Source organism: Lineus longissimus, chromosome 10 (genome assembly GCF_910592395.1).
Source record: "Lineus longissimus chromosome 10, tnLinLong1.2, whole genome shotgun sequence".
Lineage (NCBI taxonomy): Eukaryota > Metazoa > Nemertea > Pilidiophora > Heteronemertea > Lineidae > Lineus > Lineus longissimus.
In genome coordinates, this window is record NC_088317.1 from 14,276,772 (window position 1) to 14,294,616 (window position 17,845).

The window sequence follows — 17,845 nt, forward strand, 5'->3', positions numbered from 1 at the left end:
GAATCGGGTGTCCTCGATTATTCTGAGCAGGGGGGATTTCATCGGCGATGATGTTCAGCACATAATTGAATCCTGCTTTAGTGAACCGGTACCGTTTTCGGAAATTTTCGTTATTTAGTTCATGAATATCGTCCCGGTACTGTCCACGCGGTTGCCTCACCACCACTCTTTGGTCTATCCTGGGTTGATAAACAGCCCGCACACGATTTAACGCAGCAATTCTTTGAAGAAAGTCACCCATCTTCTCGGCTGTCTGTGCACAAGTGACAGAAATCAGCCTGTAAGGAACACTTTTAGGATACCCCAAGGGTATCCTAACGATTTAAGGTGGAGATGAGCCCAAAGTTAGGAATTCCTTATCCTAAAAAACCTTCTAGAAATGGGTCAACCTTTGCATTAGGAGAGGATTTTCAGGTATACCTTTGGCGGTATTTTAGGATGCTTCTAGAATAGAAAATGGTGAAGGTGTCACTAAAAGGGCCGTTTTAGGGCCACCTTATGCTTTCAGGATTCTTCTAGAATACGGGCCCATGTCTTAGTGCAGTTATCATTCATGAAACTGTGCTGAAACTTGGTAATAGTTGCACATAATTATACACATATCTATCTACGCATGCAATGTTGAAATTTGTATTCAGAACGTATATTTACACGATTGGATATTTTCAAATTCGATTACAAGTTTTAACGAACGGCCCAGGCAAAAAGGGGAATGTTCAACTGGACGATTTGCATTGCATATACGCTTGACCCCAGTACTGTAGTGAAAACAACAAAGACGTAAGTAAATAATCACGATATTGATGTAGTAATTTCCCAGACCACAACTCATTGAGACAGGCCTGATCATGTCAATCGAAACGTAACATTACTCATGTCTTTAGAAAACGCATGCAGATAATGGGGGATGTCTCAAATTGCCATAGATTATCAAAGTCCAAATAACATAATGATCTTAGCTTTAATCGCATGTAATCTATTGTCAGCTGGTTTGCACTCTCCCAAGCAGTTGCAAGAACTTAATATATTGTTAACTACCGATCGGGTGGTGCCCGTTGTACACTTCCTGGGCCGCTGAGTTTTCCTTTCGCCTGGCAGTAATATACACTGTACATGTATTTTTAAAAAGGGTCATGTTCTTACTATTACTTATTGACAGCCGTAATCAACAAAATTGCACAATACATCAGTCATTTTAAAACGCTCTTCCTCATTGTCAAAGTTCTCATTTGCCTGTTTCCAAAATTTTTGCCGTCTCATACAACAAAAGAAAAACTAAGAACGAAAAATGTGTCAGCGCATCCTCACAAAAGTAGAATCGGCGGCATGGTCACTTATATGTGCCCAGGACTTGCCAAAGGCCTTGGTAAATACCTGCGACTCATATTTGATCGCTATAATGGCATTTTGATGCCTAAGATGTTTTTAGATCGGATTATATCAATTCCACATCAAAGAATGATATCTTGATTTACTTGTCCTGGCCCATGTTAGTCTAGGACAATTATCCAGGCATAATTTACCTACAGGGTACTAACATTGTACACGTACGTTGTTTTTATTACGTTTACGGCATTGGCATGCGATTGAGAAAATAGCTCTGGATACATGGATGAGTTATCAAGTCACACTGTCATGGCTGTAGATGAAATTACGTGTGAGGCAAGACCACAATTGATTTTTTAAGCCTTTTAGCAGTTAAATTGTCAATGTTTGACCGCGACGCATCAAATAATGCGTGGGGTTGTGAATCTGAAATTTAGATTATGTTATTCCGGACAGTCGGGCAAGTAAATGGTGAAAAATAAACTGGTGATTGACCACGGAAATTTTTTGATAATCGACAAATTAGACAGACTTTGATATTTCCACTCTTTTCAGCCAACTGGCAGAAAAAACTCAAAACACGCCCCCTATTACCCAATAAGCAAAATTCGAAATTAATTTTTTCATCAAATAATTTCTTTATATCTGTAGACTTGCCACAACAAATATTTTTTCAATACCTCTCCAAATATGTACTTGAGAGTTAAAAACATGCACTCGTCTAATTGATAGGCCTCGACCCTCCATTAGTGGTCTTGTCTCGTGTTCATGAGAATGTGAAAAAAGCCAGTTTTATCTAAGAGTACACGCATAATCAAGGCCAAAGTGAAATGCGCTGGAGCTGGTAAATCTGAAATAGTCATCACGCACACCGTCGTGTTTTCCCATCTCTTCGCTCGAAGGAGCGAATCAAGCTTTTTACGAAATAAATTTGTATTGTTTTGAGCTTGTTATTTTCGTTTTTTTGAATGCGATGTTGTCCGATCGTCAATTCGCGGACTCATAAGTTCAGCTTGACGTTTATAAATCCGGGCATTTAGAGAAATTCAATATAGGCCGAGAAAGTTTACCTATCATAAATATTGAAAGACAGCCAACCATGACCAATGCTTGTCATGAAATTGTAGATAAAGGTTGGGGTTAATGAATGCGAAACTGCGGATAGAGATTTCATTTGAAAAATGTTATTTTATTACTTTTGCCTTTATGTCATAGTGTACGTCTAAGGGACTGGGGCTAAATGCACTTGAATAACTCTCCCAAACACGACATTCTACTAAATCGAGGTTTTTTAACAACATTGCGCACCATGGACCAATAAAATAGTCTGAGTTTGAAATCTGATTGTGAGTCATAATTAGCTCTTCCAGAGTTCAAATTGTTTATATTTTTGATATGATACTGTTTTCAAATATAACCTTTCTTATGAAAAGCGACGATTCCTTTCGAATAATAAATATTAAATGGTGGATACATTGTCCATAAACTGCGAACCTTGAACATATTCTCTCTGTGGTAAAGTACGTACCAGTACACGTACACTTGATAAAGCGAGTTGTTCGAGTCGTTGTTAGAAAATGATGCCTTGATTCGTTTACAGGTATTTCTTCAGCATTTTTCTACTTTGGTAGTGGCGCGGCACCTGATTTGATCTCCAGGGAGCACTGCTCCTCTGATGCTGGAGGAGCGTTTTGGTGTGCCACTATGGTTAGCTGTCGATTGGGTTAATATTGGGCCAAAGACTACGTCTACTGCGGCCAGAGGTACAGTCAATCGAAGCTACTCATTTGTCTCACAGTGCACGGCATGCTTCGTGTGGAACATTATGCCTGCCCTGACAAAACTCTCATCAAGGAGCCTCGATATTGCATCTTATTTGAAGGACGACATAATTTACGATCGATCATGAGTACGACTATACGGTTGATCAAGGACACAAATTCGAAACGGTACTGATCGTTATATAAGAGTCGAATTAATCTCCTGATTAAGAGCCGACTATAATTAGTATGCCACGGGTCTCCGTGTTTATATTGTCGATGTATAAAGGCATGATAAAAAAACTTCGTCTGCTAACTCAATACATTATAACATGACTAACAACGAGGGAACTGCGGGCGGAATTTTTTTGTCAAAGTCACCTTAAGACATTTGCGCCGTTATGAAACTCACCATTGCTTTATCCTGACAAAATAAGATCCGAATAAGACATCTAAACATTTCACAATAACACCATCACACCTTCTTCTTCACCTGTTTTGATACCTGTCCTAAATAGAAATTTCAGAATAAACTAACCCAACAAGAAGACTATCCATTGTAAAGGAGAAGTATTGGTTTTTTTCCCATCTAACACTCATTTACATATCACTCGTCTGGTCTTCATGTCGAGTGACAATGTAAGTTGTTTTAGTCATGAGACAACAACAACTCAGCTGAATGCGCACTGCCTTGGCGCTTGGGCTAAGGAGGATACCGAAAATGATTTACGGCCGACTTCATACGGCACGTGAAGAGGTCACAATGTACACCATATTAATTTGCCCCTTTCTTTGCATAAAAAAGAATTCAGATTTACATGTAGCCCAATCCACGGTCTATTGTCTTTAAAAAAAACCATGACGAACCTAGGCCTAATTTCACTTTGTTCTACTGTCTTATCAAAGAACAATCAGGACTAATCTTGATAACATCGACCCTCACGAAACAGCTTAGCCCCATCAGTTTAGCCCTGTCGGGTAAGCCCTATCGACCTAAATTGACAAGGACAAATAGACGTAATTTTCATGATCTTGTTCAAAAAACAAAATCGCGTCATTTTGACAATTGGGTTTGTGAACTGTGCCTTAGATTTGAATTGTGCCATTTATGCCAGTATGTCAATATATAGCCACTTAAGAAACAATTACGCCCCCGTGGGCATAGATCCCGTGCATAGAAGGATTTCGTCGATATCAGCGTGAGCAGTCTGCGCTGGTCAGTTCAACATTGCGCCACACTTTCGAATTGAAGACTCTGCAAAGACTCTGATTTAGTGAAAACGAGCTGATTGAACAACATAGTTCTTCTAGCAACTAGTAGCGCGAAAACTCACCAAGCATCCTAAATGCCGACACTGCAATAGGGTTTTTCCGACGTGCGCCCGAAAATCTGGTCGAAAACAAGCAGAATATAACAGTGGTTTTTTTCGATATCTGAACCGACCGCCGATCGATATAGACTGGTAGCGATATTACCACAAACCATGTTACAAAGATCTTATCTTGATCTTGACATTCATATGATGACGAAAACATGTTGATTGGTGAGTATTTGGCACTGAGAACCATGATAATTGGTCTCAGAAGAAACCATTGAGTAGTAGCATAAACGTATTTTCTTGCAGAAGAATCGCATGCCAATTGACCTTACTTAGTGATTCGCAAGAGGCGGGTATGCACCAGGCGATCCGAGCTCAGGACAAGGTCCCATTCTTGAAACCGACGCCAATTCTTGTATCGTCCACAAAACCACAACAAGGGCATGATAAACAACCTTTTCAGGTGATAAATTTATCTCGGAGGCCAACGTGGGCACCCCACGGTGTAAGTGGTTGACGATCTCGAAAGATGTCTTATCTGATCGGTCATTATGAAAGGTTGGTCCGAGTTTGGCGGAAAGTTGTGGGAATTATTTGATTTTTTATGACCATGAAGAGATGACGAAATTATTCGACTTAATAACAATGGTGGACTTGCGAGCTGACTTTGATAAGAAGAGTTTTAAGGGTTCAAAAAGCTCATAAATAATTATTTATTGATAGCATGGGCAGTTATTTATTGGTACGCTACTTGTCCACTAGAAGCGTCGCTCTCCACCTTCGTGCCAATTGAATTAAGGGGGATCTATCAGCGTTGTGGCTGACTCTCAGCACACACGCGTCATCCTATCGAACGGTCGAGCTTACCCATTGTCCATCTCCTGACTATGAATGGCAGATAACCGATTGACACTTGCTTTAACATCCCCCGGCAAAAAAAGTTAAAACTTGAAAAAACACATCTTCCTTGTATTCAGTGCAGATGAACTAAGAAGCAATGATAATGACATCAAAAGGTGTGACAAGCACGTGCCAGGTCAATGTGTCACCCGTGCAGCCAGAAGATGATATAGTCAGTGATTCGATTTCCCGCGGTGTGCTCTAATTCTCGGCGGATGCCAGTGAGGTCTCCATGCACAATTGGGGAGGTTTCGGGATAGGACAAAGTGTACAACAACTGAAACGGATAATGCTCACCTTCCCGTTGGCAACACTGGGAGGGCATAGAAGATCAGTCCACAAACCAAGGGTCGGACACCCCAGGAGTAATACCGCATTTGACGCTTGATGGAAAGCCATCAAATGTAATGAATTCATACAGGTAACGGTGACAATGGGAGGGACGGTCAACCTATAAATTATGGATTCCGTCATTTCCGTACCTGCCTCGTTCGTCGTCCCGCCGCAGGGGTTGACAGGCACGAGCCAAATTGGGCGGGAACCTTGAGCTAAATTTAGGCAATTTCAGAACAGGAAGCTATTTTCAAGCATGAAATATGCTAGAATGTGAAGAATAATTGGCTTAAATCATATTGAATATTTTTCGTTTACTCCTAGTGATGACACAGTAGGTGCCCATTCTGGGAACAACGCTGAATTATGAAAAAATAATAAATCATATGCTTTCTCTAATTGTCAATGTTTTATGCAAAAACAGTTATGCAGTGTTATGTGTTGTTTTGGTAGGGAATCCATTGGAATAACGGCAAGGGCACCGTTGAACCCGTAGAAAATAAATGCACCCTGGAAAAAGTATCCGGCCATATCCTGACGGATTATGGTATGTATTGTTTTTTTTGTTTTTTTTTCAATTTCAACAACTTTATTGAGCACCAACATAAATTACATACATAGTAAAACAACAGTGATGAAAATACAAATAAAACATATGGTGGATATGTATGGAGGCTGCCAATACCTCATAGATTAAAAGCGCAAATAGAATCCTTTTCCCCGGACTTTCTATCCCAGGACATTTTAAACTTCTACACTTGGATATAAATCCGAAAAACATGGGTTGGACTATATGTGTAGATGTTTGAGCGCTCCAGCAGCAGTTCTTAGAGATCCCCTGAAACTTTTCAGGAGATAATGTAAGTTGGCGTTACAACTAACATGAATTCACCTCAGATTCAAATTACTCTACGACCAGTTAATTACTTTAAGCCGTGACCGACCCCAGTATAATATGCATTGACGGGTCACGGTCCGTTCTTACTGATTGCCTCACACCTGTTGGTCTTCGGGTTGTGGTAAGTTGATGGACAGTGGTTCGCATTGGGAATGAACATATCACTTGTCACCTGACCACATTACTGTTAAAGGTGTGATTGATCAGTTTCCCTGTCAATAATATACTACTTAGGTCCGTTGACAAAGAATCTTCAATAAAATAAATGGCATTGATAATAAAGTAAAGTCTTCAAGGGCCTACCATCGACTGTGAAATTGATGTTAAGGCAAAAGGCATAACCATTGCATTATAACGGGTGTCGCCCACCCAGTGTCCGTCCCGATTGAACAATGTTGACGGGCATCCAACCAAAATGAGCATAACATCTAAGGGGGCTTGGCCTGTATATCCAAAAATGGTGATGGCTCGGCGAGTCTAGAGTATTTGTGACTCGTTCCTGCAAAACCAGTCGCATGTCGCTCTGAGCTTTAGCAGGTTGAGACGGACTGTTTGTTCATTTCACTATTGTCTGCCTTTAGTGAAATCTGACGACATCAATTTCTTCCATTATCTCCTGGTGTCACCTAGGCTCATCTTATGTGCGACATGTGACGGGTTTTGCTGGAACGGGTCACATTTACATGTCTGTGCCAGAACCAGAAGCCCCTTCAGCATCTAACTCCGGGTGAAAATCTTTCTTGAAAATCAAGTTATTTCGTGTCATTATTCATTGGGTCTTATTAGTCTACTCCATGTTATCAAATGTTATAAAGCATTGATAATCAGGGTTGGGTAAAAATCATCACACTTGCTAGTTACAGGTTAAATGCAATTTAAGTCATCATAAAGGCATTCATGTATTCTAGTCATCAATTATACCACAAGTAACTTTTAGGCGTATACATTTGACAGTTTCTTTATTCAATTATTCCCATGCATGCCTTTTCATAGTGACACATATACAAGTGCTTGATATGATCACGTGTTCTACAGTGCTTCGACACACTTGATATTCAAATGCTTTCAAAGGGAGGAAGTACACATGAAAATATGATTTAATGATATTCGTTAGTCATTGACTTCGCAGTACCTTGCGGATCTATTCACGCGTATCGCCCTGAGGGGAAACATAAATTGCATTATAATTCTTCTAACAAGACACAAATGTATGATTGAATAATTAAAGGGCAGTAAATATATTAGTAACGATATCGCGTATGGTGAATACCGAAACATTTTGGCCTAATTTTGTTTTGTCGACGAGATATCAAGAAGACTACATTTCCCACCGCGGGCCCATACATGAAATGGGCCAAAAACTAAAAAAAAAAACCTTCTGGAGTGGAGACCAATATCATTTGGAGTAGAGAAGGCCGGAATAAAAGGTCAATCAGCCGCAAAGATGGCAAACATTTATGTACTTTTAGAGCAAATCCTTGAAATGATCATGAATATATCTGTAATAAAGTCATCAAGGATGAAGTCATGCATATTCAATAAATGTATTGCTACATACTCTGTGATGTCTGTGCAAATTTTGGACTGACGTATCATATGCATCGGCTGCTGAAATAGAAGGGTACAGACATTTGAATATATACTCTCTGTAGACGCCATTTAGCCGGTTTTAGTGCGTCTGTTTCACATTAGGGAGTCTAAGCAAATCCCCGAAACGCCAACGCGAACGCCTGTCTCATTGTTTGATCTCCTGACAACGAAGTCCAACAATGGGATAGGCGTTCACGTGAACGTTTCGGGAGCTCTGCGAAAACTCCCTGCTATACTAGGCCGGTTGCACGTGATAGGCCTACAGGCATTTTGCAGAGGCGCCTTCAATCAGCTGACAACCAACAAAATGTCATTGGATATGCAGCCATGTTCCATGGGAACATTGACACCATCGCTGTGATTAAAACACTCCAGACTTTGCGATTTCGAATATACTAAAACTCTGCACATTAATTCCGTACAATGTTGGAATGAAGTATTTTCAACTAGACTCGTAAACATAATCCCATGGTGTTGGCTTTATTGAATTATCTAAATCAAGTCGAATTATTCTAGAACTTTTGCTAACCCCTTTAAGATAAATATACTTATTTTCACTTGGTTTACCTAACACCCTATTCTGACGTTAGCTATTCACGACACTTTGTGGATTAATTGGTTTGTTTAGGGAGCTATGCGATTCTATTAGGTATTGGCAGAGCTAAGGGTTATAATCTTATTTGCACGGGAGCTTATCAATTTTGAAATGCTCTTGAAAAAAGGAATATGGCCTTGTATTCCAAATCTTGCTCCGATTGAAATACTATTGCATAGAATCCAATAGACCTAAAAGTTAATCGTGTATTCATAAATTCAGGCCCTTCTTGTACTGCGTCATTTGAATTTGATATTTGTGGTCCAGTTTGCCAGTCAGAGCTATTAGGGCCGTTTAGACGACAGAAAAAAGGCCCGATGAGATCCGATCGAATCCGAATGCGGTCTAAATTTCCCTGGTGTAAACGCAAACCGATCGGGTCTCATGTGGTCCCATCGGGTCTTCAAGTGGTCCACCTCTTGGATCTGATTTCTTACACAAACTCACACATGTCATAATAGACACATACGATCGTATACCAGGATCTTACAAGAATAATGTCTAGATCGAACATGTAGCATTTGACATGAACACCTAAAGGAACGGGAATACAATCGTATCGATATGTTTGTTCTGCGAGAAATAAAAAAGACCCGGGCGATACTTGATGCAATTTCATCATCGCAGGCGTTCTAGCTTTCTCCACATGACTGATCCATCCATGGACAGGCCGGGCTGACACATTGAGTATTGAAGAAGTAAACGCTGCGCAGGCAATACGTACGTTAGGCCTATGTTATGGTTTCATTCACTGGAAATGCTGATCGTTTGGTTTGAATCTATCCCGATCGCTATTTCATTCTAAGCGACATTTTAAATTACTCGTTGTATTCCTGAGAGCTTCACAGATGGTCCTTGTTGAATCAAATAGGCATATGTTGGTAATGTGTGGCAACATTGCACTATAAGTGACCTTCATTGTGCATAACCATCACGATATCTCTCCTTTGTATTACCCAACTAGATTTCTGATCGACGTTTGTCGCGGTATTTCACAACAAACACGACATACGGAACACTCAGTGTTGTATTCTCTCGTCATCATTCTCTCTGTGCGCGAAATGCATAACAAATCGATAAAAATTAATAAACCCTAAATTTCAGTAAATTACTGTAGCTCGTAACACGTAAAGTGAAGTAAAGATTGAACGCTAAATTACAACTCTTACCGATCGTTGCAATGACCGTGGATGCAAGCATTTATCGAAAAGAAAATCCATTATTGCGAAAATAGTCCAAAACGGCTTCAAGATGCCATTTCAAGCTCAGCCGCGGCAAAACGGCCCAAATACGTGGCAAGTGTTGGCCTATCATCCGGTGGATGGTCGTAGGCTTTCAAAACTATATGGGAAGGTCAAATTTGATATCTTTTTACGCCTCTCACGATAGTTTAGTCTAAATCGCACTTTGAACCCAGTATTATCAGTACCATGAATAATGCCTCATGGCAATATATTCAAAGAGCAGAATATTTCGAGAACAGCCACATACTGCATTGAAAATATTTTCGATTTTCAAAATACATATACATGTACACAGAACCGCCACAACCATTCAATAGCAGTTCGTTGAAATATCACTTGAGAACTGTCACAAGTTGTTAATTGACGTATCAGTTTCCACTCATAACACATTTAATCACTACGTGAACGACACATTTGGCGCAATGCCGGCCACAGTGGACTGCTTATGTACTCTTATTAGCTGGGAATGTTCCCACAACATGCACAAAGCTTTTGATACGCTTTTTGGGCGATTACATTTCACGCGCGTAGGTGTACTTGATGCTAAAATTGTTATTACATGTAGGAGAGGAAAAGCAATATCAAGTAAAGTCTGACTACTGCCGTAATTGTGGTAATGATGTATCATTAATGATATATAATTCTATTGTGATAATGATACAGGTATGGTTGGGTTTCTAAGGATCCTATGTAAAAAGTGGATGGTTATGTAAAATTAGATTTTTTTTACGTACATAAATCACCAGCGGCGACCAAGCTATATGGGGATGACGTCTTGATCGAATGCAATAGCTTTTTAGTGTAATTTAACACATTCTTATCTTAAACAAGAAAGTTAATCTTTCACTTGTGTGCTTTTCTTGTTTTCTTCGGCGAACAATTCGCTTTTAAGAAACTGGTAACCGAGTTTCAAAGAGATGAAAAGGTTTGATATTGCAACGATATGTCTTGTTTTTTTATTCTTGAGAACTTCCCCAACACACCTACATATCCCCGACTGATTGAGGTGTGTATGATATGCTAATTGCATGTACAGTATAGAACCCCTCTATCAAGGATACCCTCGGACTGACAAACGATTACCTTAAGATATAAGTATTCTCATTAGAGAGCTGGTCAAATTGAATGGACACAACTAACTTGTGACCAGAACTAGTGTCCTTGATAGAGAGGTTGTCTTAATAGAGAGGTGTCCATAAGGGAAGTTCTACTGTACATTTATGTTACGGCAATGTACACTAGTTTTAAGAAAACTGCATTAGCGTGTGAATAAACACGTAGCCACATGCTAACCTTATTGACAAACCACAAATGACACATTTTAAATTGACACTTGTGTCCCCTTGTCCTGTTTGGATCAATGCTGAGATTTAAATTCGCCCTCTCAAATAACTTCATTCCAAGCTGTTTTATTCTGACCTTTTCGATCAGCCACTGTGCTTTCGAGATAACAATAATATACATCGTCATTGCACCTTTTTTCCTAAAGGGTTGATGAATAATGAGGCCTTCCAATCTTTTGGCTCTTTAAACCTGTCACATCATTACTTCTGAAATTTCTTTTAGTGTGCATGTATACCGGTATGAATTATGAAAACTGTACGGGGATCGATTAGGTTCACCTCTTAATGCAATGTTCGCATGGTAACTTTTTGTTGTCGGTCCGCGCGGAACTTTGCTACACTGTGACTGTACCGGTACCATACATCATACCTCAAGTCAGAATCTATGAGTCCCATCGGCTTCAGGGCGTCACTTGACCATGTTTGCTCCCCTCATAAGTTGAGTGGTGTATATTTATGGCAATATCTCCCAAGGTCAGAGGCACTGTCATGACTCTCCCTCCCTCAATGACGGGCGTTATTGTTTTTTCATACCGGTAGACAGTCCCCGCAGTCCGTACGAAGGAAGAAGAGTGCCATATATTCCTGAGCTAATTATTTTACATGTGCTTAAACTCGTTTAATAATAATATTTCAATCTTAGCTGTAGGAGAAATCGGGTAAAACTTCAAAATGAAACAAATCGTCAATAAAATTCAATATATTTGTTTCTTCGTAGCTTTTCGTAATACTGGTGAAACATGCTCGCTGTTCGATAGAAATATTGCGAGAAGACGTTATCGCCTCACATTAGGCCTGTCTAGCCAAAGCTATGAGCCAGCGATGAGGAAAAAAATCAAAAAAATTAGTCTTTAAATTTTGTTGTGGAAAATCGATGGGCCTAAAAAGATACTCGATCAAGTGTCCTGATATCACGCAATCTGCCTTTTTAGATGATCAGCAAGATGGCGGGCTCATCCTCATACTGTGCATGTCTGGTTTGTTTACATGTATTCACCAAACACTATACTTCACATGTTTATGACGCATTTCTTCTCGTTGTGTGAAAGGATATGGGAACATAAACAGGAGGGCAATGATATGCTTGATCAGTTCGTCTGGCCTATAATGACATAGGATATCTGTATTCAATAGCCATCGTGGCCTAATTGTACTCTTCTATATGGTATTTAGCTTATTGACTCCAACTAGCATACTTTGCTGTTACAAAATACACGTACGATCAACTACTGTCAATCATATACATGTAGTTATAAATTTTCCTCTGTTACAAAAAGAAGCGATGGCCCCGATATATTTTTCTATGTAATATACTTTTATTACTTTCTCCTCTATGAACATGCGTTAGGGGTTGACAAAAGGGGCCGCCATTTTGGCTAGACCTCAAAATCTTAAAGCAATTAAAACTCCAAATGAATTGAATGCTCATTTAAAACCCTGGAGGCTGTTCTCTGGAAAACAAAGAACAGACCCCCGCCCTCGAAATGAGTATTCACTACGTTTTGAAAAAGTTTTTATTGCTTTAGGATTTCAAATTATAGCCAACATGGCGGTACCTAAGGTTTATCCTTAAAAATTAATGTGATCACAATCGTAAAGGAGACGTTTGTAACAAGTCAATCTCGATCTTCGAAACTCGAAGATGCAATATTTCCAACATTACCGATGATGTTGAACCAAAGCCGGCTAAGGTACATCTGTTACACGTAGGCCTATTAAATGGAAGATGGGCTTTTTGTACTGAATCCCCTCAACTGGCTAAATAGCGCAGGCACACAGTATATAACTATAGGTATGTTATAATTATGGAAGTGACTACTTGGCAAGCCCGGCTTACCAAACAGCGACTTTTTCTTGTCCTGAATGGAGAGCCGAACTCATTAATATTAAAGTAAAGTCTCCAGCTCGCCAAACAGGGTAGATTTTTTACCTGTTTGGCAAGCCCGGCTGGCCGAACAGGGTGGCTTTTAAGTGCTGTTTGGCAAGCGGCTATCCAAACAGGACAGAAAAAGATGCCTGTTCGGCGAGCGGCTTGCCAAATAGACCCGGCCTATAATTATACCTGTCAGGCACATGATGCCTTAAAGTAAACGATATCAAACCACTCACCACGAATTTCCCTCATTTTGACTTCCAGCATTGTATCCTAATGAGAAAAGATGATGCTCGTATCCTTAAATGTTTCTGCTTTTCTAATTCGATAATCCTCGCCTTCTTAGATTAACAGGCTAGCCAATAGAACATGAAGATAGCTCCAACTCGGCCTCAATTTGAGGAAACCTTTAGGACCAAACCCTCTAACTTCACATCAACTTGAGGATACCTTATGACCAGACCCCCCAACTCCACCCCAGTTTCAGTTAAAATACTATGTTGATTCAAATCCTCTTAATTTGTAACCCTTTCGTCGTTGCGAAATGATCCGAAAATGAAATTACGACTTGAACCGAGGATTATGTGTCAAATTAACTCATAACACAAAAAAATGTCACTTGATTCCAAGCGGAGACTTGCTAAACACTCCCGTCCACTTGAACACAGCCAGTCGAATGACGTCCACCGTTCAATAACTTCTTTTTCATGCCGAATGCCATTGGAACGAAACAGGCTTGAAGCACTCGTCCGTGTGTTGTCACAGGGCACAGCTCAATCACTGTGCCATTAAAGCACCCATTTCAATATTAAGGTTATGCTTAACGTATACTGCCTAAAGCCCATGTGTTTGAAAATTTGGCAGACTGTCCAATCGGCCTATTTAGGTATTTACCTGTATACACAAAAGGCCCTGATTTTTATTCTCTGTTATCGATTAAAATTGGCAATTTTACCATGTTACAGAAGGGGGCAGCACAAAGTTGTCCAGAATGTAGATAAAAGGTACTGGAAAAAGGTACTGGAAAAAAGGTACAGAAGAAAAGTATTAGGTAAAAGAGTACAGGAAAAATGTACTAGGTAAAAAAGGTAAAGGAAAACATTTAGAATTTAAAATAGGAATTTAGTTTGTTTTCTGCATCGTACATCATTGTATAATTTATTATTTATTTCTGATCAGAAACAAGCTGGTCTTGTTGTGAATTTTACTAGGGTTTCTCCATGATTGGGAATAATTTCCTCGTACGTTATTGGTCTAATTGGTCTGATCAGGTGATGTGGATAGCCATGAATTATAAGCAAATAAGATTGTGATTGGAGTTTTTTTTGAATTTTTTCAGATTCTGTTGTTTTGCTTAAGGCTTGGGTCTCTCTGAAGACATACTCAGGGGGAGAGCTGGTCAGTTAAATATAGAAACCGGTGAATAGAATAGTTTGCCAGTTTTGACCCAAGATCCGCTTGAAAAAAAAATGTTTCGCACCCGCTTGGAGAGAGCATATTCCCCTGGAACATCACTACTTATCCGAAAATGAGATAGTGAGAAAAAAAAATATTGCATTTCCAATTTTCATAGGCCTGTATGTGTCGAAAAGCTCAAATTAGTTCCCTTAGTTCATAATCTTGCTCTGCCCCCCCCTCAAACACAGCTTATAGTTATTTGTACATTTTTCTGGAGAAACCCCGGCCTAAAAGCCGCAACAAGACCAGCTTGCTTCCTGTTCAAATTAATTTTGCAATGCTGTACAATGCAGAAATTAAGAGAGAAACCATTTCTCGACCTTTTTTTCCTTTTCCCTTTTCCCTTTTTTCCTGTACCTTTTTTCCAGTACCTTTTTTTCTGTACCTTTTTTCGTACTTTTTTACCTGTACCTTTTTCCTTTGAAATCTCCGTAAAATTATGTCTTGGTCCGTCACCATGCTTAAGGATGGATAGTCTTGTACTGTAAGACCCATACGCCACCATGCGGCCTGTTACTAATTGTATTTGGCTACTGTGACTGTCGCCAGTCTGTTTTTGGGCAAATACCAATTTTTTTATTGGTAGTCTCCGGCCTTTAGTTATTCGCTAGTGGCGCTGCCTATTTTCTCCTCGTATCCGACTGACGACGTCCAACGAACGTTGATATCACGGTTCACTGTAAATGACTCTTCTCAGAATATTCACACAAAGAATATTCTATACCCGATGGAGGTACAGTACAATGTTTTCAGTTCTCAAAACCGCATCCAAAGTGCAGCAGCGTCCTTCTTGTGGACAGCAGCGTGCATTGGCTTCATCTGCACTGATACAACAACTAACATAGGCCGAATGCACAGGCCAACTGTACACAAAATGTACAGGAATAGTACATGGTCACAGAATAGCATTCCGCGAAGTTACTATTTATAGCTCACAAGGTCATTTGCATAAGATATTGATGGACGTTTTAGTCACGTGACAGTCGGACATCGACTCTTATTTCTACGCATTTGAGCTTATTTCAAAGTCCATTATCTTTGACCCTGCATTGTTTTTAGCATGAATGATACCATAGAGTCAGAGAGAGAAATATTCAGGACAATTATGTAGTATTTCCAACAATCGGACATGTGCCAGATTGAATCTAACTGCCCTGGTTAGAAAGCCTGAATCCATTACGAAACCGCATGTTTGTCCGACATTGCCTGTAATTCAGCGATGGGGAAATAGAGGGCAGCAGCTGCAGCGACGTCATCTTCGCGGAATGCTATTCACACAGTTCTCACAAGTTGAAGAAAGTCACTTTTACTGCTTCTCAATCCGGTCGGAGAGACCTAATGTATTGTTGGGACTGTATAAATAATCAACTCGAAGTCTTGATGTAAATCAACAACCTTTTCTCATCATCAAATTAAACTCATCTTGAACCATGTGTTCTTTCCTCCATCTTGCAAGTCCAGACTCACCCCAACCAGTGCTGCCACCTATGCTAATTATATTGGACTACAGGGTGTCAAAAAACATAAACTAAACTATATAGGGTGTCACAACACGACACCATGCTCAAGGGTAGATAGTCTTGTACTGTAAGACCCATACGCCACCATGCGGCCTGTTACTAATAGTATTTGGCTACTGTGACTGTCGCCAGTCTGTTTTTGGGCAAATACCAATTTTTTTATTGGTAGTCTCCGGCCTTTAGGTATTCGCTAGTGGCGATGCCTATTTTCTCCTCGTATGGTCGCTTTTTACGCCATTGCTAATAATCATATATTTGACAAGACCATAGGACACCTTTATAGCTTGTTTTCTAGATGAAGTTGAGATTTGATTTTCCCGGTGACATTTATTTTGTCACACCTCTTCGGGCATCTTCGGATCCTGCCTGGTATTGCATTATTGCATCATGATACTTTAAATCTATTATCCTTTCTGAGGTAGCTCGGCAGTTTGAGCTCTTCATTTGCATAATTATGTGTAGTAAATTATCTAGATTCGGGGCAATACATGTGGACTTTTAGTAGCACAATCCCTGCCAAGTTCATGAAGATTTCAGTTTGATTCTCTAGCGGGAGATGTCTCCACTTCAACGCGGACAGTGCGACAGGTTTTCTTGTCCATCCATGGCTGATATGAATAAAGTATAGCAAATGCTTTTACGCACATGAAATTTAAGATAAAAAGCATTTGCTAGTCTTTATTCATATCACCCTTTATGACGGATCTGAATGTGCGATTGTCTTCACAAGTCCTTAAGGTTGGATGCGCTGTTGTTTATTTATTCACATTCATGAACATGAACATGAAACATACATGTATATTTACCAAAATACAACATGGCACAGTAGGGATAGTAAATAGGCTAATGTCATTAATTGACTGCCCTTAAAAGACAACAATAGCGTTGATATCACCCTTTTATTGTTATAATGTATCTTTATTCGTGTAATAATCGCATTCACATTATTCACATTCATGAACATGAACATGAAACATACATGTATACATGTATTTACCAAAATACAACATGGCACAGTAGGGATAGTAAATAGGCTAATGTCATTAATTGACTGCCCTTAAAAGACAACAATAGTGTTGATATCACCCTTTTATTGTTATAATGTATCTTTATTCGTGTAATAATCGATTACATTATGGTGTGGGTATAACAAAAGAACGAAAGGTAACAAAAAGATTCACAAATACCGTACATAACATAATTTGTATGTTTACAATAGTGTACATCAAGCCTAAAAAAATCCGGCGGAGGACGGCCACAGAAATCAGAGCCAGCTCCCAGTCACCATAAGATAGTGCTTTTGTGTGCACAGGAAGTCTAGAATGGCATTTATCATTGCTTTATCATCAGTGTCCATACTGTCCCTTAGTCCAAGAAGTCCCTGATCGCTGTGGCTCTCCTCAAAATTTCATCTCGTGGTTTGACAGGCTCTGGTTTAATACCTCTAGCCAGAAAATCCTGCCTGGGGATGTTGTATGATTGTGCCATTAGACTGAGAGATTTGGAAACATCCGAGTTACTCCCGCCCTTAATCAATTTGTAAGATGATTTTACATAGATGTTTTCTGAGAGTGAAGCTCGCATTAGGAAATTATACAGCCTGATATGGAGCATAAAATCAATCGGATCGGAGTTGATTAAGGTGGGGACAAGAGTACAGTGTGTTCTGGGGTTAAGACCAATCAG

At 39.7% G+C, this 17,845-nt stretch overlaps 1 protein-coding gene across 11 annotated transcripts in view; it reads right to left on the reverse strand.

The window, feature by feature from the left end:
* LOC135494446 (protein dachsous-like) overlaps positions 1 to 13,955 on the reverse strand; it is a 53,176-nt gene extending 39,221 nt beyond the window's left edge. For 5 of the 11 annotated variants that reach the window (XM_064782433.1, XM_064782431.1, XM_064782425.1 and 2 more), the window contains exon 1: positions 13,418 to 13,954. In XM_064782433.1, the coding sequence (XP_064638503.1) occupies positions 13,418 to 13,448 (31 nt within the window). In that variant the 5' untranslated portion in view covers positions 13,449 to 13,954. Of the gene's footprint in view, positions 1 to 4,420; positions 4,532 to 13,417 lie in introns of those variants that run through there. The other 6 variants (XM_064782424.1, XM_064782426.1, XM_064782423.1 and 3 more) reach the window with 3 other exon arrangements.
* Positions 13,956 to 17,845: the final 3,890 nt, after the last annotated feature.